Source organism: Magnolia sinica, chromosome 10, assembly GCF_029962835.1.
Source record: "Magnolia sinica isolate HGM2019 chromosome 10, MsV1, whole genome shotgun sequence".
In the NCBI taxonomy this organism is placed as follows: domain Eukaryota; kingdom Viridiplantae; phylum Streptophyta; class Magnoliopsida; order Magnoliales; family Magnoliaceae; genus Magnolia; species Magnolia sinica.
This window is the reverse complement of record NC_080582.1, coordinates 13,689,322-13,714,088: the sequence shown is the minus strand read 5'-3', so window position 1 is coordinate 13,714,088 and position 24,767 is coordinate 13,689,322. Positions and strand designations below refer to the sequence as shown.

General features: G+C 38.9%; 3 protein-coding genes across 10 annotated transcripts in view; 2 read left to right on the top strand and 1 right to left on the bottom strand.

Moving 5' to 3' along the window:
- Positions 1 to 322: 322 nt before the first annotated feature.
- On the top strand, positions 323 to 3,827 carry LOC131258029 (uncharacterized). 3 transcript variants are annotated; one of them, XM_058259055.1, is made up of 4 exons: positions 323 to 580; positions 1,320 to 1,384; positions 2,673 to 2,725; positions 3,012 to 3,827. In XM_058259055.1, the coding sequence occupies exons 1-4, from the start codon at positions 567 to 569 to the stop codon at positions 3,183 to 3,185; spliced, it is 306 nt and encodes a 101-aa protein (XP_058115038.1). In that variant the 5' UTR covers positions 323 to 566; the 3' UTR covers positions 3,186 to 3,827. The 3 variants fall into 3 exon arrangements, 1 of the variants encoding a protein (XP_058115038.1); XR_009177776.1 differs by lacking the exon at positions 1,320 to 1,384; XR_009177777.1 differs by lacking the exons at positions 323 to 580; positions 1,320 to 1,384 and adding an exon at positions 1,392 to 2,400.
- Positions 3,828 to 4,268: 441 nt separating this feature from the next.
- Positions 4,269 to 6,497, top strand: LOC131257359 (putative GTP diphosphokinase RSH1, chloroplastic). Of its 5 annotated transcripts, none has more exons than XR_009177333.1 (7): positions 4,275 to 4,401; positions 4,549 to 4,680; positions 4,775 to 4,876; positions 4,954 to 5,031; positions 5,119 to 5,190; positions 5,865 to 5,947; positions 6,098 to 6,497. XR_009177333.1 is itself a non-coding variant. In XM_058258251.1 (6 exons), exons 1-6 carry the CDS (start codon positions 4,288 to 4,290, stop codon positions 5,353 to 5,355), a joined length of 558 nt encoding a protein of 185 aa, XP_058114234.1. In that variant the 5' UTR covers positions 4,269 to 4,287; the 3' UTR covers positions 5,356 to 5,592. The 5 variants fall into 5 exon arrangements, 3 of the variants coding, with proteins under 3 accessions (XP_058114234.1, XP_058114237.1, XP_058114236.1); XR_009177332.1 differs by having other exon boundaries at positions 5,599 to 5,947; XM_058258251.1 differs by lacking the exons at positions 5,865 to 5,947; positions 6,098 to 6,497 and adding an exon at positions 5,296 to 5,592 and having other exon boundaries at positions 4,269 to 4,401.
- A 5,076-nt stretch (positions 6,498 to 11,573) lies between these two features.
- The window catches only part of LOC131258028 (uncharacterized), an 86,004-nt gene continuing 72,810 nt past the window's right edge, over positions 11,574 to 24,767 (bottom strand). The window contains exons 1-2 of one of the 2 annotated variants that reach the window (XM_058259053.1): positions 20,788 to 20,932; positions 11,574 to 12,686 (exon numbers count right to left, since the gene is read on the bottom strand). In XM_058259053.1, coding sequence (XP_058115036.1) covers positions 12,000 to 12,686; positions 20,788 to 20,823 — 723 coding nt within the window. In that variant the 5' untranslated portion in view covers positions 20,824 to 20,932 and the 3' untranslated portion in view covers positions 11,574 to 11,999. Of the gene's footprint in view, positions 12,687 to 20,787; positions 20,933 to 24,767 lie in introns of those variants that run through there. The other variant, XM_058259054.1, reaches the window with a different exon arrangement.

Genomic DNA, 24,767 nt, shown 5'->3' with positions numbered 1-24,767 from the left:
CAAAAAAAGGGAATCACATGTAAACTTGATATGGTGAGAGCCTATGATTACATGGCAAAGTACCTTGCTGATCAAAGATTATTGTTATCTATACAAAGGTAAGAAACTTTTTTTTTTTAAACCATCATTTTCCAGTTAGCATGGCCTGATGTTTTTGATCTTTTGGTTTTATCACTTGAATTTTCTCATTATCTAATGTAGAACGAATCGAATTCTGTCGATTTCTCCAGATCTTGCAATTTCATTATTTGAATTTTCTTTCTGCCTTGTTACATTGGGAAAAAGCAGCCCACTCAATGCAGGTTCTGTTTTCCATGCTGACCCAAACATCAACTGTGAGCATGTTTCGGAAGTCCCAAAAAGCATGATTTGGTCATATAATCTGACACATCATCAATTATGATTATGAAAAGGCCTGCAATTTCAATGGCACTAGTTTCTTGGTGGGATTCTTATGTTTTGACTTTTGTCATTTATTTTTGTAGACTCAGTTCCAGCACGATGAGCAAGTTTACATATCGTTCTTAGAAATTCTATGTTCGGAAAGGAGCACATCTCCATTAGTGATGTCTACAAAAAGGTATATGCATGGGACAATACACTTTCGTTTTCGAATTTTGTGTTATCAAATTCAATGCTCTGAAGAATATGTAAATGGCCTCAATTCTATATTTCATGCAAAAAAAATTATGTGCAGTAACTTTCCCCTTTATTACTTACTGTGTTTTTCTGATAGATCATTTTGTTTCTCGATTTTATTGGCAGATAATTTAGTGGATTTCACAGATAATCAAGGATGGAGACTCTAGGGATCTGCCTTTTTTTGTAAGTAACATTCATAAACACGAGCATGCTTTTGAGATCAAAATTTATCCTACAAGTAAATTAAATTGTTTACACTGATGTTTTGAAATTAATTGTTCACTTCATGCTTGTTTAATTCATGTCATCATCATTCAGATCACTTCTTGCACGGTTCGTTTTTGGGGTGTTTGCATTATGATAGTTTTAGGAGTTGTAAGACTCAAAGATATTTCAACTATTGCTTCAGCAAATCTGATGTACTCTACCTGAAATTCTCTGCGATGCTTCTGTTTTTTCTTCCCCTACCATCTGCAGGATGTGCTAATTGATATGTTTTCGTTCATGTAGATAGCAAAGACTTGGAGCTTAGTCCAGAGGATGCTGATCCAATCGGGTGAAAGGGCGCCCAAGGCATCCTGTCTTCAAGTAAGGGATTGAAACAAAGGATTCAGAGCATAACTCCGATATGTATAATTGAATGAGAGATCCAAGGCTTGGTCCAATTTTGCTTTTAGGAGCATGCATATCTTTTGGCAGCATCTGGTTGCAAAGGAACCAATCAACACAACCAATCGAAGAGGTAAGGTGCTAAAAGATACAATCCAGAATGCCTTTAAAGAGTATTAGAAATTTAGAAGGGCGAATAGTTAACCTCTGGAGTGTTATTTATAAAACCAAAAAATATTGCGTTTGTGTGTTTGGTCTGGAGATAGCTATGTAGGGCTGCCAATGGGCACTGTGTTTATGGATACCCAAAGTACCTAACCCATATTCAGACCTAAGGGAATCGGATTGGGGTCCAGTTGCATTTGGATACGAATCTAAACCCAAAATGATTTTTTAAAAAACAAAAAGTTGAAAAGAGGACGTGAATATTATTAGGGTCAGAGGCCAGAAAATTAGATCACCCAAATGCTATTCTAAATTAGAAACTGATCCACTATAGCCTATTGCATGCTTGCTTAGAGAATGCAGACCATCTTTCCCTAAGTGTCTCTTGTGAAGGGCATACAAGCCATATAAACAAACGGGCCCACCATGAAGATCTGTACGTCGAGACGGAACATTGGCATCCATGGATTTCAATGGTGCAGTCTGCCTGATGAGTGGATGAGCCTGGTTTTTACACCAGGTGATCTTTCATTGTGGGCCCTGCCGTTTACATGGATGGCATGTTCTGTGTAAGTGGGAATGGTGAGACTGCAAGCTAAGTTAACATACATTCGCTGTAGGTGATCAATTCTCTTCTTAACTTTCCCTATTTTCCTTACATGTTGTTTTGGATAGAAAGAAATATTACTCAAAATCAAGATACAATAGAAAATTGAAGCAGATTTTAATACATTATGTCATATAAGAAGCTAAATGTTCCATCCAACCAATTCATTCATATAAGAAAACGAGCTATGCTATCCGTATGTTTTGCTGTGACAGAAGGAATCTAAAAATAAAAGAAATAAAACCCATCAATCCCATCCATCTGTTGTTAAAACCCACCAAAATTGCGCAAAGCTGCTATCAAAACAACAGAAGTACAAGACCCAAGAGCATGTCCGGCATGCAAATGCAGTGTGGATTCTGGATTGAGACAAACAAGTTTTTACCTTGGGCTTTGGATTCAGTTATCATGCAAAGCCTTCATTAAATATAATCTGCTAAAACTCTGGCCTGCCACCCTGCAAAATCCAATCCAAAATAATAATGGTAGTGTTAAGGACGATAGAATTATAGCATAAGAAATTAACTTTGGAGTTGACTGGTATAGTTTAAAATCCATACTGAAAGTTTTTTTTTTTCCTTACATTTTCTTCCCTTCATTTCTCTGATTTATGATCTCTGTTTCTGTCTGTTTTGTGTTATTTGAAAAGGAAATACAAAAGCAGGAAGGACACTGAAGTGGCATATGCAGAAGGACAGAGAAGTTTACATTTTCTTCATTCTTCTTTTCACTTCTCTGATATTCCATTGTATTAAAGAAGTCTTGTACTAAGAAAGATTTGATTCACAACTTAGAGAAAATTAGACAATATTTTTGTGAATTCAGATTCCTTATGTTTGAAGTAACCTTGGATTCAAGCATGGCTTAAACTGAAATTCCTTCAATGCAAAAGAAAAGAAGAAGAAGAAGAAGAAAAAGAAGAAACTTTCTCTACATTCTTCATTTCATTTTTCTGATATTCAGTTGTAGTAAACTGAAATTCCTACAGATTTGTAGACTTGATGCAAGGATCAGGCAGAACCTTGCTACCATGCAGCAGTTGGAACATGAGCTTGGGGCCATGTCTTCCTTTGATTATAGGAAAGTTTTTATCAACTCAGTCTGGTCAAACTTTAGAACTGAAAGGCTAAATCTTGCCTTGAGTCTTAGTATCCAACATTAAAAACTGCTGCATTAGTTGTATGTCTTTGAATCAAAGTTGGGTTTGGGCTGAATCATTTCATGTGTTCAAAACGCAGCGTCTTCCCTCAGTTACTTATATCCTTTTTTTCTTTTTTTTTTTGCTTTAAATGAAGGTTCATGCATTCAAAAATGCAACATCTTTCCCTGCTCAGGTAACTCATCTCCTTTTGCTTTTTCTTTAAATGAAGGTTGGGGAGAACGGCTATGGATCTATTCCTTCATATTCTTCAAAGCCATATGGAGGGTTTTTATTTCATATCTTAGAGTTTTGCCTCTGCTTCAGGCTGGTTATTTGGGTATTTTAATTTTTATCTGAGCCTGCTCTTTGTATATTTTCATTTGTACAGACTGCCTTCAACCCTGGAGATTGTCATCCTGGCCCATGCAGTGGGTAAAGTGATGGGTAAAGGTGGAGCAAACATAGGAAAAATTCGTAAGGTATGTTCCGTTCCCAGTTATTATTGTTTTATATCAGGTAACAGGCTTGTGTTTTTAACAGTCCGATTCAGTGAACTATCCCAAAAAAAGTCAATTCAGTGAAAACATTATACCATTCATAAAAGGTGCAAAAATTATAGTTTTAAAGCATAAAAGGTTCCATTCAGTGAACTGTCCCAAAAAATTCTTCTTTTTATAAAAGTTTCATGGAAAACCTTTGTTATTGTAATATTATGACAAGTAATGAAAAATGACGGAACATTCATACAACTTTTTAAAGATTAATCTACCCTATTTTTGTATGTTCTCTTGAGAAAACTTTTCTGCATTTTTCTCTCTTCCAATTTTGGTGATGTCTCTTTCTGTGGGGTAAATTATGGTGCCTCTGTACTACAAATTTTTGCTACGGCCTGTTTGCTCTTTTTCTTTTCCTGTGAGAATCTAGTTATGATTTGCCGGTATCTGAACAGTTTATTGGCATGTTTTTGCTTCACTGAAACTAGTACTTCGTCTTTATTAAATATTAATTCTTTCATTTTTTAGTTCTATTTATAGGCAGACGTATTATGAATGCTTTTGCTGCATATATGTTTAAAAGATACCAATTCCAACACGCTTCATATATGCAATGATTACTTGTAGATATGCTTGTTGGGTTACTGCAGCTGGCATTTGAAGCTCATGATGGACAAAAAAGACGAAGTGGAGAACCTTTTATCATTCATCCTGTTGAAGTTGCACGAATTCTAGGAGAGCTTGTACGTGATGAAATTTCAGAAACTAGTTTATTTTATGAATCAATGATGATTTTCATGGCTGATGCTATTCCCCTATCTTTCATGAAAATATCCCACCGGTTATGTTGCCAGCAGCCCCTTAAGCTGATCATGGACCCTTTTTTCTAGGAATTAGATTGGGAATCCATTGCTGCTGGTTTATTACATGATACTGTTGAAGATACGGATGTTGTTACGTTTGAAAGAATTGAAAAAGAGTTTGGGGCTACAGTACGCCACATTGTAGAGGTAGAGACCAAGGTGTGTTATTGCTATTTCTCGATTCTCTCTGCTTCCCAGGTTATATTTTTAATTCGATTCAGGCATATCATTTTCTCTTCCTTTGTAAGTTTAGGTATCCAAACTGGGTAAACTGCAATGTAAAGATTCGAATGAGTCAGTACAAGATGTGAAAGCTGATGATCTACGGCAAATGTTTCTCGCCATAACAGAAGAGGTTCCTCTTTAATGCATTTTATGGATCATCAATCATGCTTTTATGTCATTGTATGATCTAACATGCCTTTATTTCAGGTCCGTGTTATCATTGTAAATTTAGCTGACAGGTTACATAACATGCGTACTCTCTCGCACATGCCTCCACATAAGCAGGTAATGTTACTTCTGTTCCTGGATTGATATTCTCAATGGGTTACTCAGTCATTCTTACCTTGTAAGCATGGGTTACTTCATATGCAGTCCAGCATTGCCTTGGAGACATTGCAGGTCTTTGCTCCTCTAGCAAAACTACTAGGAATGTATCAGGTTAAGGTATGCCTGCATGCGTTTATTTTTAAGTCCTTGGATAAAAGTTAAAACATAAATATCATTTTCACCTGCTACTGAATTATATATTCATATTCATGTCTGAACCAGCACTTTTTAAGAAGTAACCAGCACTTGTCTTCATGCCTTTTCCCTTTTTGGCATGGGTAATCTTGGATTAATTTTTCCTTTGTCTTTGTTAATTAAGGAACTTTATTGAGTAAAAAATGCCAATAAACAGGGTTTAGGAGGGGCATAATCCCCCTGGATACATTGCATGTCAACTCAAAGACGGACTGAAATCAAAACAAATTCATTCATGCATGTTAGAAGTCGTGTTCAACATGGATTGCCTATGCAACGTGTCCATCTTTTTCTACATGTGTTTCACTAATCTCAAACCACTTGGAACAGGCCATCATTCCCTGGAAAGAAGCCAATGGGATTTTAATTGTTCTGTGAGCATGCGATGCATTCTGTGCTGAATTCAGTGAAAGCAGAAACTTGTAAAAGATCTGCTATCAATGGATTTTAATTTCCATGGACTGTTGCTTTCCGTTTTTAATTAGATCTTTTGTTCATATATCAGTATTTTTTTTTTCCAGCTGATTGTAAATAGGGGGGACAAGGCTCTGATGATGGTCATGTGAATTAACATTTTTGCCGTTGTATTATTGCAGGTCAGACATTAAGGCTTCTTTGCCTTGACAATATATTTGCTAGTTGTGGGAAAAAGAAAACTCTGATTACTCATCAGAAAAAGGTAGTCATTCTTTTGCTGGATAGTCTTCTTTCTTCTTCTTCTTCTTCTTCTTCTTCTTTTTTCCGTTGGGTTACTTTGCAATATATAAAATGTGAGGGTTCTTAATTTTATAAGCATTATTGATTGTTCTTGGTTTTCTACGATTGTCAGTGGTGGCTACAACCTTTAAGACAGGGCCAGGATGTTCTATTGAGCTCATGAAATTTGATATGGGAGGTTCTGCAGCAGCTCTGGGTGTAGCAAAATCCATAGGGCAAATTAAGCCGGCAGGAGTAGAGGCAAGTTGGAAAAAATTCACTAGTGTCGATGCAATTTCTAGAAGTTGAAAGTGGCGTGGCATGCTACTAAGTCACCATCATCTTCATCTATGCCTTATCCCATCTAATTGGTCTATTGACATGACATGCTATTAAATATGGGTAACAAAATTGTATTTTCCAGGTTCATTTCATTGTTGCTACTTGTGAGAACATGATTAGCGGTACTGGCATGAGACCTGGGGACATAGTCACAGCTTCGAATGGAAAAACGATTGAGGTAATTCTGCTTGTTGTTTGTTGGGAGGAGTACTCAGTTTTTATTTGTCTGTCATGTTTGTTGGGAGGAGTATTCAGTTTTTATAAGTTTCTTCTTCATCTTTAATGAAGTTTAATCACTCCATCAAAAATTAAAATGCTTTTGGTAAGCTGGTTACATCAATTCCTGCCACTTAGACCAACCTAATGCTGTCTTTTATCACTATAAAAGTGGCCTTGGCTTTAATACCAGCTATTAACATATTATCAAAGCCTCCCGAAGTTTGATTCCAACTGTTTTCTTAAAGTATTTCTTGCATAGATTTCTTCATTTTGATCTGGCAAACTTTGATTAACTAAATGACCATATACAAGAAGCAGAACATATAGGCAAGGTTTTTTTTTTTTTTTTTTTTCCAAACAAAAACAGGCAGATTTCATGGTTTGAAGGTTTTGCTCAGCTAATCCAGTGTTGATGGTCAATGTTACCTTCATATATGGAACATGCAACTCATATTGACCTGATGTGACCTAACCATTATTTATTAATATTGGACCTAGTTGTTCAATATAATCAACAATATAATCAATAACGCTAAGATTATTTTTATTTTTTGGAGTAAACTCAACTTAATTAAAGCACATACATAATAATACAGCAGAGTGCTGGCTAGGCCTAATGGAAAAAGACCATGGCCAGCAAAGACTCTAAACATGCACAAACAACAACTGAGTTGCCTGTGCAACTTGACCATTAAAATAACTGAGTTGATTTAAATGTTGCTTACCCAATTAGTCGGGATAAGACTTAGATGATGATGAACAATTCTAAATAGTGACGGTCTTTCATGGTGATGCATGGAGGGCCTGATCTGTAAGGTGCAAAATGAAATCCCTTGTTAGATGTCATGTTTCTACTTATGTTGATTTATTAGTTAAAATCACAGCAAATGCATATCATGGTGTACATTTTTCCCAAGTTCATCAATTTCTTATTTTTCTTTCTTCTCTTAATTTTTAAATCATGGAAATGATTATCAATTAGAGAAATACCAATTTGTAGGATATCATACATGTGTTGTAGGAAATTTGCCTCCCGCAAGCACAATGTGTTGGGCACCACATTTCTTCTTCTTCTTCTTCTTCTTTCTTTGGAAAGATAAACTAGCCTATATTAAGAAACAAAAATAGGAGTACAACAAGATATTAGTCCAGCTAGCATCATCTTGGTCAGGCTAACATAATTAAACACCTTGCACCTAACAAACACGTATCACTTAGGTATCTATGCATCAATGTGGGGCCAATAAATGTAATGGAATTCAAGTAACAGATTAATTAAACTACTGCTGAACCTGGTAAGTTACATCAAGGACCTTGAACATTAACATGGCATTGATAGCTAACATTACAAGGATAATCAAATGGTCTGGGATTGCCAAAGCATGGACAACCGACCAAAAGACCATCATTTGATACCTTGTATGTTTTTAACACCGACATTTATGGCCGTGTCTAAGTTTCATAGTGTATCAATAACTGCAAAAAACATTTCATAGTATTAAAGCTAGTTGGTTCAATTTGTTATGGAAAATAAAAAATAAAAAACTGGCTGGTTAAATTGTTAAATGTTGTCTGTTGAATGGCCCATCTAGCCATTGATAAGTCTGTTATATTGTTTCAACCTTGTAATTAATGGCTTATTTTTTAATTCATTTATTCTATTTTCATTGAATGCTACTTTTTGACTCTTTTTCCCCCCTTGTGTGCAAGATTTTAATCAATTGTGCCTAAATTTAGGCCAACAAGAACTTCACCCTTGTAACGCCACTCGTGCTAGGAGTAGACCACATAGAGGATTTGTTTTTTTTTTTTAAATATTTATTTATTTATTCAAGACCGTTTTCAACCTACTGTTGTAAATATTATATTTTTTTTTATTGTGAAGTAATATAAATTTTGCTTAATATTCAATTTTAATTGTATTGCAACATTTTTTATGTTTCAAATATTAAAAAATATTTACTAGCCTATGCTGGATCTATAGAGCCCTTCTGAAGACTTTTATCAGCTCTTTTCCATGATTAAATTTTTTTCTTTGGAATACTTTTATCGGCGCTAATTAACTTTTACAAGTGCCTCTCAAGAAATACTGGCATTACAATTGCTGGCGCTCATATAGCGCCTAAAAGTCCTATAGCGCCGGCAACACTTTTACTGACACTTTCATTTTCCGGCGCTTGTCTAGCGCCGCGAAAACTAGTGGCGGCACTTTTTGGGTCTTCAAAAATCACATCGCAGGGAGTAGTGATGATTACCTTCATCGTTGAAACTATTTTAGGGCTCACCATGATGTTTATTTGCCATCCAACTTGTTCACAAGGTCACATAAACTTGATGAACGGAAAACATAAATATTAGCTTAAGTCAAACATTTTCTCACTCCTAAGAGGATTTTAGTTGTTGGCCTTTAATCCTTATTGTTTCCCATAGTATGGTTTACTTGAGCATTACATTATTTCATTTTTAAGGTCATCACCTAAATTTATTTTTCAAAATGGATGGACAACATTCCTACCTTCAAAACTAGCTAGTCCAAGGAAAGAAAGATACAACGACGCAACTGGCCTATTCGTGTGATTCCTCGTACTAAAGTGTAGTTTGGTTTACTGATTCCTCCCGCGTAGCCCCTAATAGGACCATCTGTCTCTATCTAGGTCCAGGCTCTTTGAGGTCCATCATGATATGTGTTTCATCCAGGCCGTCCATCTATTTTGAAAGAATATTAATGCATGAACCCAAAAAGAAGGTAGATCGAAAGCTTAATGGGACCACATCATAAGAAATAGTGGTGACAAGGACCATAACAATAGAACCTTCCTTGAGCCCATAGTAATGTTTATTTGTCATCTAGGCCTATTCATAAAATCATATAGACATGGATGAAGGGAAAAAATAAATATCAGCTTGCTCCAAAACTTCCATAGCCCACAACAGGTTTTCAATCGTAGGCATTCAATCCCCACCGTTTCTTTATGGTATGATTTATTTGAGCATTAAATCTGCCTCAAATTTATTTTTATTTTTAACCTCATCATCTAAAGTTAATTTTCAAAATGGATGCACGGCCTGAATAAAACACATACATTATGGTGGGCCCATGGAGATCCTAACAGGACCGTCCATCTCTAGCTAGGTCCTGGACGGGTTGCACCCAAATCCCACCCATGGAAAGTGAGAGAGCAGATTATGTTAGGTTCCCGCCTCACTCAAGACCGTGGGTTTACCATGGGGCTCACCTTGATATATGTATTATGTATCTACTCGGTCCCATCTGTTTCTTCCTCATCCTTCTAGAGTATTATCCAAAAAAAAAAATTTGAAGTAGATCCAATTATTAAGTGGACCATACCATAAGAAACAAACAGTGGTGATTCACTGTCCTACCATTACAAACTTCTTAGAGTGCACCTTAATGTTTCTGTGGTGTTTATTTAACATCCAATCTGTTGATAAGGTCACATAAGCCTAAATGAAGGGGAAAAACAAATATCGGCTTGATCCAAAACTTTTGTGATCTATTAATGGTCAATCACCACTGTTTGTTTCTTATGATATGGTCCACCTGATAATTGGATCTGCTTAATTTTTTGGATAATGCCTTAAAATGATCTGTACAAACGGATGGACGGCTTGGATATATCAAGGTGAGCACTACAGTAACCCCATAATAAGAGCCGCACCTCATCAGTTCTCAGAAAGCGACGACCCACTATTCATAAACAAGGATTGGCCGCTGACATGACCTAAAAAATTAGGGATATCTAAAACTTCCATGGCCATGAATATTTTCAATGGCAGACGTTTAATCCTCCCTATTTCTTGTCGCTAAGCCCAGTTGAGTTCTTGACTTTATTTTTTAGCACTTTTCCAAAACTTTGGTGGGCCATGTCAAAAGAGAGACAAATCAAGGGAGGAAACTATTTCATTTTTCCATTGCCCATCAAAGTGCCTAGGAGTTTCATGGGGTGCTGCAACACATGAACCCACGTTATGTGTGATGAGTTCTGAAAAAATTCTCAAAGGTTGTCATGAAAACTAGTGCACAGTTGATCTCTCTCTCTCTCTCTCTCTCTCTCTCTCTCTCTCTCTCTCTCTCTCTCTCTCTCTATATATATATATATATATATATATATATGGGAAATGGTTCTATGTGGTCAACCTCACGGGAACTTCCCGTGAAGTCGAGGTGTGTGGGTCCCACCGTGATGCGTGTTGAACATCAACACCGTTAGTTAGATGCACCATTCCATGGTGGGCCTCGGGCTTAAAAATCAAGTCAATCCATGATTTTGTGGGCCACACCATTACAAAAGTTGAGAGGGGTTACCCTCCCATTAAAACATTCATGATCATTGTTGGGCCCACTGAGATGTGTTTCACAAATCCAACCCATCCATTATGTGTGTCAAAAGAGGACTCATCAAATGCATGGTGTTAATGTTTGACACGCATCACGGTGGAGGCCACATAGCTCAACCTCATGTCGAGCTGTGTGGCCCCCACCGTGATGTGTGTCAAACATGAGCATGGTGCATTTGATGGGTCCCCTTTAGTTCATGAGATATCTAAAAAATCAGCCTTATTTAGAACTTGAGTGGGTCATATCATCTAAAACCATATAAAGACATGCCTAAAATATATAAAAGCACTTGGTGGGGCCATCCTGAGTTTTGGATGCTGCTGAAACTTGGTCTGACTCCTCATTCAAGTAGGACACGCGATGGATGGGCTGGATTTGTGAACCACATCTCGGAAGGCCCAATAAATTATTACAAAGGTTTTAATAGGAGGGTAACCACTCTCAACTATTTTATGTGGTGTGGCCCACCCAAGTCATAGATTGACTTGATTTTTAAGGTCGTGGCCCACCATGGAATGGTGCATTTAACTGATGGGGTAGATGTTCGACAAACATCACGATAGGGCCCACACAGCTCGACCTAATGGGTTGTGCCGTTGACACACACACATACGGTAGGGCCCACACAGCTCGACCTAATGGGTCGTACCGTTGACACACACACACACACACACATATATATATAATATCTTAACAAATAATCTAAAATTTACTGGATAGAGTACAACTGGATACACATCAATGCCTTGGCCCGAAGCCACCCCAACGAGACAATCCGAACGGTTCAATCAGCACAAACAGGTCCATAGTTTATATCCGAATGTTGATCTGATGGGTATACATAAATATCCCTGATGCGACAATCCCAGGCCGAATCAGGCGAGTACAAATAGACGGATCAGGAAAAAGAAATAAAAAATAAAAATTACAAAAACCGTCCCATTTTACATGAAAATCTCAAGAGAATGGACAGCTAGGATATTCCTAAATGAGATATTTTTTGGTTCCTTTGTGCGGCCTATCAGATCAATGGTGCTGATCATCCAACCATGGACCCACTCATACAAACGAACCATCCATCCAATTCCTCATCTATATACATAGTGGGCCCATCTTATGTAGTGGGCCTCTTTGTAGTCCCTTTCTCTTTAACCTTCTTTACATAAACGAACCACTCATAAACTATCACTCCAAAAGCAATCAAGATCGTGAACGAAAAAAAAATCCATGGGACCCAGCTGATGCTTTTAGGAAGCATGGCCCACAACAGGACTGTGACCCCTAAAACCACACAAACAAAGGCCATTATGTTGAGGACTTTGGCTATCAATGGCAAGACTGGCCGTATGATCATTGCTATGATAGAGATATAGAATGTGACCATGACTACTAAGAGAAAGAATCCGAACGATACAGGCCGTCCGCTAAATAGGGTGGCTGGGATAAGGTTGCCATTACCGTTGATTGTGTAACTGACACTGAGAAGGCCCACTACGCTTGTGAAGGCCATCACGACTATCACTTTAGCCCACGGTTGTGGGACAGTTTGCTTCTCGGATGCCGTTGGTTCAGCAGTGGGGCCCACTTCCTGATCATGGCCGAAGTCTAGGACGAAGTCGGTGACGGAAGGACTGCTTATCTCTCGGACGAAGTCGGTGACCGAAGGACTGCTCATCTCTCGGATGAAATCGGTGACTGATGGACTGGAGAAGCTCATTGGAAGGCCCAGATGGATTTCTCGAGCATCTTGATGGTAAATCTCATCCGTTGATCCGAATGACCGGAAAGATTGTCTAGAACCCTGAAAACAAAAAGGATTTCAATATTATACACGTGGCACAGATATACAAGATCTAGACATTCATCTATTGGGCCCTTACATTGGGTGCATGGGACATCCCCAAAGAATCTTCTCATTGGTGGATTTTTGTATAACTCAATAGTCTAGAAACTCTGAATCGACTTGCCCGAGTTGACTCGACTCAACTCAACAAGCTTTTTCAGAGACTCGTAAAAACTCAGTTTGATCACGACCCAGTCAAAACTCAAGAGATAAACTCAATTTGGTCACAAGTCAGTCGAAACTCGAGAAACTGAACTTGACTCGGGAAACTCGGTAAAACTCGATAGAACTTCGTAAAACCCAGCTTGACTTGGCAAAACTTGAACAATTTATACATTATTTATATTTGGGTATTTTACTAAAAGATACATAGTTATTATACATTTTTTAGAAAGCTACCTCATTAACCGATATGATTATCATTCCACTGCCTTCCCTTACATTTCTTTTAGCAGCAAGTTGGGTTGGCGCATGCAAAAAGGTCAACTGCATGGGTGGGCCCCACCGTGATGTCAATGTAAAATCTACCGTTACCATTAGGTGCTTCACTTCATGTTAGGACAAGGGCCTAAAAATTAACCCCTATCTATGATTCAGGTGGACTACATTATTGGTAACACAATGCAAGGCAAGGATAACCCTCCAAACTGTTTCACTTGGTATAGCCTACTTGAATCACAATGGCCTAATTTTTAGGCCCAAATTTTAATTTAGCATCTAATGGTTGAGTGAATTTCATATTAATATCATGGCGGGCAATGTAAAAGTCAATGGTGGATGTCTCAGCCATGTAGAAGTCAACGGTGGATGTCTCTCTCCCAACTATTTTGCCCACCCCATCTCTACATAGAGATTATTCATAAAGAGAAAAAGGGAACCCCATGGGACACAGGTCTCGGCTTAACGGAACCCACAAGTTATGTTTATGTAAGATCCATTCCAACTATTAGTTATTTACTCCCATATTAGCCCAAAGAGAAAATTTTAGGCTGATATGTGATTATGTCGAGTCACACCAAAGGAACACAATTAGGAGAGGGACATAAGTTATATATAGGACCCACAATGATTATTATATGAAATACACTCTAACCATTAGATTTCATAAAATTTTAAAAAAAGGCTTGTGGCCTAAAATTCATACACATCCATGATTCACATAGGCACACTAATTAAAATATTTTGAAAGGGTGAGCAATGCATTGTATAAAGTTTCCAATCATATAGTCCATTTAAATCATGAATTCAATTGATTTGTAGGCCCTTGGCGTAACATGGGTTAAGGAAAGGGTTGATTTTACGTAAACATTACATCCACAAACCCGTTTGCTTTCGAATGGAAAGCACTGGAATGATAATCATATCACCGAAGGAGGTAGCTTTTGATAATATTTTTGAAAGAGGCGTGAGAAGGTAAAATCCATAGGGTAAATTTTTTTTAAAAAAAAGTTTATTTTCATTTTCTTTTACAAAATTCCCTTACTATTTTCAAGAGGTCTCAAGTGCATTGGGTTGGACCTAAATTACTATCCAACCGCAGGATAATTTCCTACCTTTCATCTGCGTCCAACATTCAAACTGTAGAGTAGGCTTGCCACATCATGATGATCATGTTTTACAAAAATCAACCACAATCACTCTTAGAGATCAGTGCCACGCTTGTATTTTGACACTGTTTTCCATTATGTGGTCCACTTGAGAGGTACGCACTGTTGTAAAAGGATGTCTTAAATCTTATATTAACCGCGCTGCTTGACTAGTTGAGGGGGTTGCTCGACCGGTCGAGACCCGCTAGACTCAAAGTCCAGTGAGCACTGTTTTTTGGAGATTCGGGCCGCTCGACCAGTAGAGGGTCAGGCTCGACCGGTCGAAGGGGTCCTTCGACCAGTTGAGGCCCTAGCTCAACTAGTCGAGGGTTATGCAGCCCATGTGCGGACTGCATAAATTTGAGGCGGTTTCCGAACTTTTTCAAAGAGGTGCATAAGTGGAGTTTCCTAAACTATAAATAGGGGGTCCGTAAGGCTATTCTAAGGTATGTTAAGGCTTTCTAAAAGTTTTTCAAGGGTTCCTAAAAGGGTTTTTAGGGTTTCTAAAGGGTGTAGCAAGGGTGAGATTCGAGGTTGTTCGAATCGGGTAAGTCCTCTCTCTTTGTAATTTCTATTTCATAGTGGATTTCTGTCGCTTTGTGCCATGATTTTTTCCCAAAAAGGGTTTCCAAGTTAAATCTTTGTGTTCCCTTGTGATTGCTTGTTGCTCTTGGATTGTTATTCTAAATCTAGATTTGTGTGATTCCACAACTCAAATCCCCAACAAGTGGTATCAGAGCAATCGTTAGGGTGCAGATATGAATTTGAGGTATTAGCATCAATGGGAAGCACTAGATATGAAATTGAGAAGTACTCATGGAAAAATAATTTTGAGTTATGGAAGATCAAGATGATCAATTCCTTAATCAAGCATGGCGAAGATGGTGCTCTTGAGCGAAAGTTTACTATGTCTGATGATGATTGGAATACTCTTGATAAGAAGGCCTTATCATTGATCCGTTTATGTCTCACGGATAAGGTTCTCTATAATTTCATGAGGGAGAAAACTGCGGCTAAGTTATAGGCGAAGTTAGAGGATGTTTATGTGAAAAAATCATCAGAAAATCGCCTACACTTGAAGTGGCAGTGGTATAACTTCACGATGGCAGAAGGTGGAGATCTGGAGGCTCACATCAGTAACTTTAATAAATTGATTTGCAAATTGCTGGATATAGAGGAAGTGATGAAAGATGATGAACAAGCATGTATGTTGCTGAATTCTCTTCCGACGTCGTATGAGTCATTTAAGGACACAATATGTACCACGAATAAAACCCTGTGTTGACACCGTTATCTCGGCCCTTCAAGAGAAGGCCATGAAAAAGCTTAACAGCGACATGAGGATATCTTTTGATGCACTGCTTACAAGGGGTAGAAATTCTGAACAAGGTACAGGTTCTTTAGGTTCTAGATCCAAATCAAAGGGTAGAGGCAAAAGAAAGGTAAAGTGCTGGAACTGTGGGATGGAAGGATATGTGAAGAAGGATTGTGAAAATCCTAAATCTAAGATAGAAGAATCTAAGGCTTCATACAGGGAGGCCAATATTGTCACGTTAGATGGATCGAGTGAATGTGATGGTGATGTTTTGCCCGTGTCTACGATCAAATAGTCATACGATGATCGTAAGGATGAGTGGATTCTAGACACATGGGCATCTTTTCACATGACTCTTCATCAGAGTTGGTTCACCAGTTATAGGGAGTGCGATGGTGGACATGTATTTATGGCCAATGACATTGCCTGTAATGTTGTGGCTATTGGTATGGTGCGCATTAAGATGTTTGATGAGACATCGTATCCTAACTGATGTGAGGCACATTCCTGACATAAAGAAGAATCTGATTTCTCTTGGTGTACTTGAGACAATGGGCTACAAGTTCACAGGTATTGATGGTGCTCTTAAGGTATCTAAGGGGGCACGGGTAATCATGAAAGTGCAACGACTCGGTAACATGTACAGGTTGATCGGGAGCACTTCAAAAGGTGGAGCTACAGTGGATGTAGCAGATTCCACCTCTACACGTGTGTGGCATGTTGGGCATGGCCACATGAGCGAGTAGGACAAGAAAGCTAAGACACGCGGACAAGGATACAGAGAGCAGTCACCTATGAGAAGAATCAAACAACATAATTGCAGGATATCGGCGAGGTACATGGATGACTCCAATATCGCAGGAGATTCATCTTCTATTCAGATGGCTTTAGGTAAGCTTGGTGTTGAGAAATGGAAGGTGACTATGGGCGATGTGATGAACTCGTTGTACCAGATCGACACATAAGAGCGGTGGAGCTTCCAATGGGCCAGAAAGTGGTTGGATGCAGGTGAATCTTCAGGAGGATACAACATAGATGCAGAGCGAGGTTGGTAGCAAATGACTATACTCAGAGAGAAGGGATCGACTTCTCAGAGATATTCGCGCCGACGGTATAACAAGTGTTTATTAGATCCATGATTGGCGCTGGTTGGCCAATACGATCTCGAGCTGGAAGGATGGATATGGAGTTTGCACTTCTGCAAGAAAAATTGGAAGAACAGATCTACATAAAGCAACCAGAGCGATTCGAAGTTAAATGGGCTGAGAAAAAGAGTTTGCAGGAGGTCATGGTACAACCTATCGCCTAGTCAGTGGTTTGATTCCTTCATGGTGAGTCAGGAATTGTATGCTGATGACATGTAGATCACCAATTATGACATGTCTGAAATCAATATATTGAAGACTCGGTTAAGTGAGACATTCAGGATGAAGGATCGGGGGCTGTAAAAATGGTTCTCGGCATTGAGACTGAAAGAGGAGTAGACTTTGGTTATCTTAGGCAGAATACCTTGTATATGTATTGATCAAGGATGTGATGGACCAGACAAAGCCGGAGAGCGTTCCCTACACATCTCTCTTCAAGTTTTCCTGAGGACATGTCCTAAAACAGATAAAGAAAAGCAGGATATATCTCATGAGCCTTATTCGAATGCGGTTAACAATGCATGTCATGGTCTGTATTAGACCGGTTATTTCACAGGCTATCAATGTTGTGATTAAATACCCCGGCAAACAATATTGGGTAGTGGTGAGATTGTAAGAAGACTACGTCTTTCCTTTTGAGAAGACATGAACAAAGGTGGTTGGGTACATGGATTCTGATCCGGCAGACATGCTCACCTAGAACGTTCCCGTAGAGAAGTTCAAGTTTTGTGCAACTTCTTCGGGCTTGGCAATGGCAGAAAAGAAGGACGAAGTTTATACGAGAAGCTATGATAAGATGCAGAGATAAGAGAAGACGTCAAAAAACTACACGGTTAAATATTGAAGACGTGGTGGAGATTGTTGCAAAAGAATGTCTTAAATCTTGTATTCACCGTGCTGCTCGACTGATCGAGGGGGTTACTCGACCGGTCGAGGCCTACTCGACTCGAAGTCTAGCAAGCGCTGTTTTTCAGAGATCCGGGCTGCTCGACCAGTCGAGGGTCATGCTCGACCGGTCGAAGGGGTTCTTCGACTAGTTGAGGCCCTGGCTTGACTAGTCGAGGGTTATGCAGCCCATGCGCGGACTGCGTAAAATTTGAGGCGATTTCTGGACTTTTCCAAAGAGGTGCGTAAGTGGAGTTTCCTAAACTATAAATAGGGGTCCGTAGGGCTATTCTAAGGTATGTTAAGTCTTTCTAACAGTTTTCTAATAGTTTCTAAAAGGATTTTTAGGGTTTCTAAAGAGTGTAACAAGGGTGAGATTTGAGGTTATTCGAATTGGGTAAGTCCTCTCTTTTGTAATTTCTATTTTATAGTATATTTCTATCACTTTGTGCCGTGATTTTTTCCCACAAAGGTTCTACGTTAAATATCTGTGTTCCATTGTGATTGCTTGTTGCTCTTGGATTGTTATCCTAGATCTAAATCTGTGTGATTCCACAGCTCAAATCCCCAACACACACCTTATTTTCTCTTAACATAATCCTTATGGTGGGCCAACCCATTGAAAGGGTCAGATGTCGCATGCATTTAATAGCATGGAAGTTATCTCCTTGGTAGACCATGACTCGGGGTTCAGCTTGGAAGGGGATTGCCTACTGAGTAACTCAGTAGGCTTTGTAGGATCCACTGTAATTTATATATTTTATCTCCTCCATTCATCCACTTTATCTGATAATTTTAAGGCTTGAGTTCAAAAATAAAGTATATATAAAGCTTGAGTAGACCACACCATAGGAAACAACGTGAATTGAATTTCTACAGTTGAATATTTCTTGGGGGAACGAAAGTTTTGGATCAAGCTGATATTTGTGTTTTCCCTTCATCCATGTCTTTGTAATATTATGAATAAGTTAGATGACAAATAAACATCATTGCGGGCATAGCAAGGTTTCAACGGTGGAAATCATTATTCCACTATTTCCCGCGGTGTGGTTCACTTGAGCTTTGGGTATGCTTCAATTTTTGGCTAAACTCCTAAAATGAGCTAGAAAAATGGATGAACTATGTGAATAAACCGCATACATTCACGGTGAGCCCAACTGAGTTCACTCAGTACGATAAAAGCATAATGAGTTTACTCATGTTGGGCCCACAAAGTAACTTAGTAGGCATTTCAATTTCCAGCCAGTTGGACTCGAGAACACCTCTATTTCAAACATGAATAGAGGTGGGCATTGAGTCGAGTCGGACCGGATTAGGTCCAAGTCAACTTGATCCGGTTTTTACAAGTACCTAACTCAAACTCGAACTGGATCCAATTCGGGACCGAGTCCAACAGGGCTGACTCGATCCGAAACGATTACTTACTGCCCTGACCCAAACCGAGTCCGACTCGGTCAGGGAAACCGAGTCGAATCGAGTTGAGTCTATTTGGTCGATTTGGACTGGGTTGAGTCAAGCCGAGCCAGAGACTCTGGTGTTAGGAAGGAAACAAGAGGGAAATCGAGAGAGAAATGAGGAGAGAAAGAAAGGAGGAAAATCGGGAGAGAAAAATGGAGAGAAAGGATGGAAGGAGAGGAAGTCGGCTCGGGCTACGGTGCCGCACCACGCCAGGCTCAGGTAGGGTTGGGGTTCGGGTAGAAGATGGGTAAAGGTAAGAAAGAAGAAGTAAAATCTGACTTTATACTACCCGATTCCCTTCTAGATTGGATCGAATCAAGTTACTACATGACCCGAACTCGACTCGGTTTGACGTTGGGTCCAAGTGTGTTTACTCGATCTGACCCGACGGTGGCTTTCAGTTCAGTTCGGATCCGACGAGTCAGGATCCTGCCTACCTCTAAACATGAGTGATGCTTATATCTATCCAACCGGTTGCACGATAAGTTACTGACTTACTGCCCACCTAGCAGATAACTTCGTGAGTAGGAAATCCACCTCATCCGATAGGTTGGCACCACCTAAGGGTCGCCAAATGCAGAAAATCAGCTCCATCTACTCATCAGGTGGGCCATACCTAAAATAATTTACAGCTGCCGATAATTAACGAAGTACAAGTTTTTTTTTTTCCACCTGATGAGTCGATTGTGCTAACTGTTACAAAAGGGGATTCTCATGATGGGCCAACCTATTGGACGGGTGGGATTCCACATGCAAATGACATGCTAAAAGTTATCCGCTGATGAACTGGAACTGATCGTCCAACCAGTTGGATGTAATCATTTATCATCAAATATTAAATACAACTACAAAATAAAACAACTCGTACGAGTTTTTGAGTCGTTTGGAGTCGAGTCGAGTTTTCGGGTTTTCTAAATTACGATAAATGAGCAGAAATCCAACAATCGGTGGCTAGGATTATTTGAAGGGTATAGTTTTTTTTTTGGTGAGTGGCCCGAGAAAAATTTTCGAATGACGTTTGTGAGAAATCCACCCCATTCATCCGTTAGAACCCAAAAAAGAGACAGATCCAAGACTGAAGAGAGCCACGCGACACGAAAAAGTGATGTGACCATTGAAACCTTCTTGGGTCCACCTTGATGTTTATATGCCATCTAAACAGTTCATGAGGTTATTCTACTGGGATGAACTTAAAACACCAGAATATTAGCCTGATCCAGAACTTTTGTAGCCCCATGATTGTTTCAACAGTAGGTGTTCAATCCCCACTGTTTTCAATGGTGTGGCCCACTTGATTTTTGGATCTGATTCATTTTTGGATTCACGTACTAGCATGAGCTGGAAAAACGGATGGACGGGGTGGATTTCTCACAAACATCATGGTGGCCCCAGCGTACGGTTCTCAGTCAGTCCGCACCCATCAGTTTCACAGCTGAAATTGATCAGAAATGAACAAATGAGAGTATTTATATATCATGACCAAAGAAATCTGTAAAACTATTGTGATAGCTTATACATCCAAACGCACCCTCAAAACTCAAACGAACAAACGAGAGTATTCATATCATGACCAAAGAAATCAGCAAAATTATTGCAATAGATTGGGCATCCAAACGCACCCTCGAAAGTCAAATCACTTGGAAGTTGAAATTGGAAGTCGAAATGCTTACCTTAGGTGAGAGCGAGAGAGGACGAGAGTCGCCCATCTGTTTGGCTGAACGAAGAAAATTGAGAAAAACAGAGGTACGACCGCCTCTTTATAGAGGGCCAGAGTCCACACTACCAGTCGCGTTTTCTGACCATTCTTAAATGGTGGTGACTCATCCGTACATGGATCCCAAAACATGGATAATGGAACTGTCTGAGCCATCTGACCGATAGATTGAAGTCTATTTTATCACAACTGATTCGATGGTTAGGATCGTAATACTTTGTTTCTTTTAAACAGTGGGTTCCACTGTTAACCCACCGTTGCATATGATGTGGCCCACCTAAGCTGTGGATGACCCTCATTTTTAGGCTCATGCCCTAACTTTGAAGGGCAAAACAAATGAACGGTATGGATTTATCATGTGATCCTGTGGGGGCCCATTCTCAAAAATATATATATAGAGAAAGAAAGAAAAAAAAAATAAGTAAAGCAAGTGCGTGCTGACGCACCTCACCGACAAACTAACCCCCCTATCCTCCACGACTCTCTCTCTCTTTTCCACTTCTCCACGGTATGATTGCGCAAGGGAATCCATCACCCATGATTGTCATCATCATGGTAGGACCCACTCCTCAATCTAAACCGCCCATTAAACTCAGAAACCACCAACTCACCTGACATCATTTTCATACCCTATTTCTCATGCTATCGAGAGAAAACCATAGAAAAAATTTGTGAGAAGAAAAAGAGAGCTCAAGAGAAGGGAGAGTATCCGTGAGGATTCCACATCGAGTTTAGAATTGATCAATCTAAGTTAGTACACAAGTTTTTCATAACAGGTAGGTGATCATTCCCCATTGAAAAATTCATAACTAATTGCCTTATATAATCTAGACATTGAAATATTTTTTTATTATTATTTGAACCAATGCAAATATTTTTTTTTTGTTCATTTAATATCATATAGTGGTGATAATGAATATTCATTATGTGAATATAGACATTATATCTGTCATATTTCCATCTAAGTTAGATGCATCTTATGTTAATAATTATTTGTTTTATGTAATGATTCTTACGGGTGTTCTGCCCAGGATCATTCCCGAAATGATCAACACGACACGGGTACTCTGCCTAGGGTCATTCCCAAAAGAATCGGCACGGGTGTTCTACCCTGGGTGATTCCCTAAAAGGATCAGTACACATAGGTGCACTGCCCTGGGCTTTTGTCCCTAAAAGGTTATACCGGTGCTCTACCGAGGGTCATACCCCAAAAGGATCAACACCGGTGCTCTGTCGTGGGTCATCCCCTAAAAAGATCAGCACACATGAGTGTTTTGCCTATTCCAAATCTTAGCATCTTTAGAAAAGCTATGTTAAACAATTTATTCATTGCATATTCATGAATGTCAAATTATTTACTATGATTTTACATCCAATGTTCGTCTTATTTTGATTAATATATTGGGATTAAATTTGGTAATATTTGTGAGATTTTCAAATCGGGATTGATGTGATCCTATTGAGTTGTCAACTCATTATGTTTTAACCATTTCAAGTTATGAATATTTTAAAGATGCAGGGTACTACTATTAATAGTGGAGCATGGAATGTGGTTAGATGCACGTGGCATGTCATTGTACATAGAATAAATTTTATTTTATTTTAAAACTCTGAGTGTAGTAATGTTTGGGCTTGATTTTCTTACTTCAAGTTAAGTTAAATAATTACGCATCGATGTAATAACAGATTACGTAATTAGATATTTTAATTTGTATTTGGATTTTAAAGTGTTGGACTATGGTGTAAAAAAAAAAAGAAAAAGAAAAAAGAAAATGAAATGTAGATGAAATTGTCATACTTTAATTGTATTTTTATTTTTATTTTTATATAGGTCACGGGTCTGGAATTCGGGTCCTGGACACCCTATTCTGGTACCCGAATTTTAGGGCGTGACAAGGATCATCTTGTAAGACCAATTTGTGGGTTCTGGCCTATGCACGACCAAGATTACGGTTTGAACGATCTGAATAGATGTAAATGTATGCCGCATCGTAGAAGGGAGTGGATTAGGTATGGCCCCGCCTCACCCAACACGGTGCCGCCCTGACTATGGGGCCCACCTTGATATATATATATATATATATATATATATATATAATATATATATATATATATATATAATATCCAATGAGAATTTTATTACAAAAATACTTGCCAATGCAATAATTATGAGAAATCATGAGTCAAAGAGGTAATTGTAATGCTTAAAAAAAAAATCCTCGTCCCATCAGAGAATGACTCACCATCAATTTACGGGAATAGATTGGCTACTCCCCTTGACACCGGCCAATGGCTAGTGGTCGGTGCTATGTGGGCCACACCATGATGTATGTGTTTCATCCATGCTATCCATCTGTTTTTACAGTTCATTTTACGGTATAAGTCCAAAAATGAGATATATCCAAATCTCAAGTGGACCACATTACTGGAAACAATGTTGAATGAGGGTCAATCATTAAAAACATTTTGGGGGCCATAAAGGTTTTGGATCAAGCTGATATTTGTTTTTTCTCTGCATCTGGGCTTGTATGACCTAATCAACAGATTGGATGTCAAATAAACAGTATAGTGGGCCATACGAGGATTTTAATGGTTGATATCCAATCACTATTGTTTTCATGTGGTGTGGTCCACCTGAGATTTATATCCCTCTCATTTTTGGGATCAAGCAATAACATGATCTATTAAAATGGATGAACGTAATGGATGAAACACATACATCATGGCCAGGTTTATAGAGCACCAACCACCAGCCACGGTGAGTGTCAGCGGGAGTAGCCAATCCATTTCCCAATTTCCGGGAAACGGATTGGCTACTCCCCTGCCACCTGCCACCGGCTAGTGATTAGTGTTTCGTGGGCTCATCATGATGTATATGTTTCATCCATTTCGTCCATCTTTTTTTAAAGATCAATTTATGATAGTCAAAAAAAAAAAAAAGTTATTTTCGAAGTCTTAAGTGGGCCACATTACAGGAAAATTACAATGTTGAAGAACTTCAGCCATAAAAAACTTTTTGGGGGTAATAAAAGTATTGGATGAAGTTAATCTTTGTTTTTTTCCCTTCATATGGGTCTTTATGACCTAATCAACAGACTTGATATCAAATAAAAAGTACAGTGGGCCTTAGGAGGATTTAAATGAATGATATCCAATCATTATTGTTTTCCTGTGGTGTGGTCCACTTAAGATTTATATACATCTCATTTTTGGGATATAGGACTAAAATGATATTTAAAAATGGATTAACGGAATGAATGAAACATATACATCATTGTTGGGCTCAATGAGCACCGACCACCAGCTCCGGGATGGTTAGCCAGTCCGTTTCCCAATTCATAAAATGGCGAAGATACTCGTGTCAGTTTTTGGCTGGGGAGTATCTCGTTGCGAGATTTCTTGTCCGTGCAGATAAGGCATGACATTTTCTTATAGTGTGAACATTGCGTTGAACTTTCCCAACGATTCGTCGCATGCGTTGACAATCATCTCACGCGGAAGTGTACGAGAAGTTTCCATGCGCTTGGTTGCATTTGGGCATGTGAGCATCAGATCATCTATCTGGACCGTCCATTAGGTCCAGTCCACTTTTATTTTTTTGACTAATATATAAATATCGTTGCAATTGAATGGTCTTAAATATACTTGACTTGAGATATCTTTAAGGAATTATCTGCATCATTTTTGGTGGTGTTGAATGGATGGTTTGGATCATCTGCACCATTTCTTGTTCCCGTAGCTTATGAAGAGTTGCTGGACATATTGGACGGTCAGATAAGGTATCTGGATGTAAATGCAGGTCCACACGGCTTATGAAAAGTAGCCAAATGTATTTATTTATTTTTATCTAGGCAGGCAGGTCCACACGGCCCGGGAGTCCACGGAGGCGGATTGCATACTGAGTAGCCTAAGAAACTCTGTGGGGCCACAGTCATT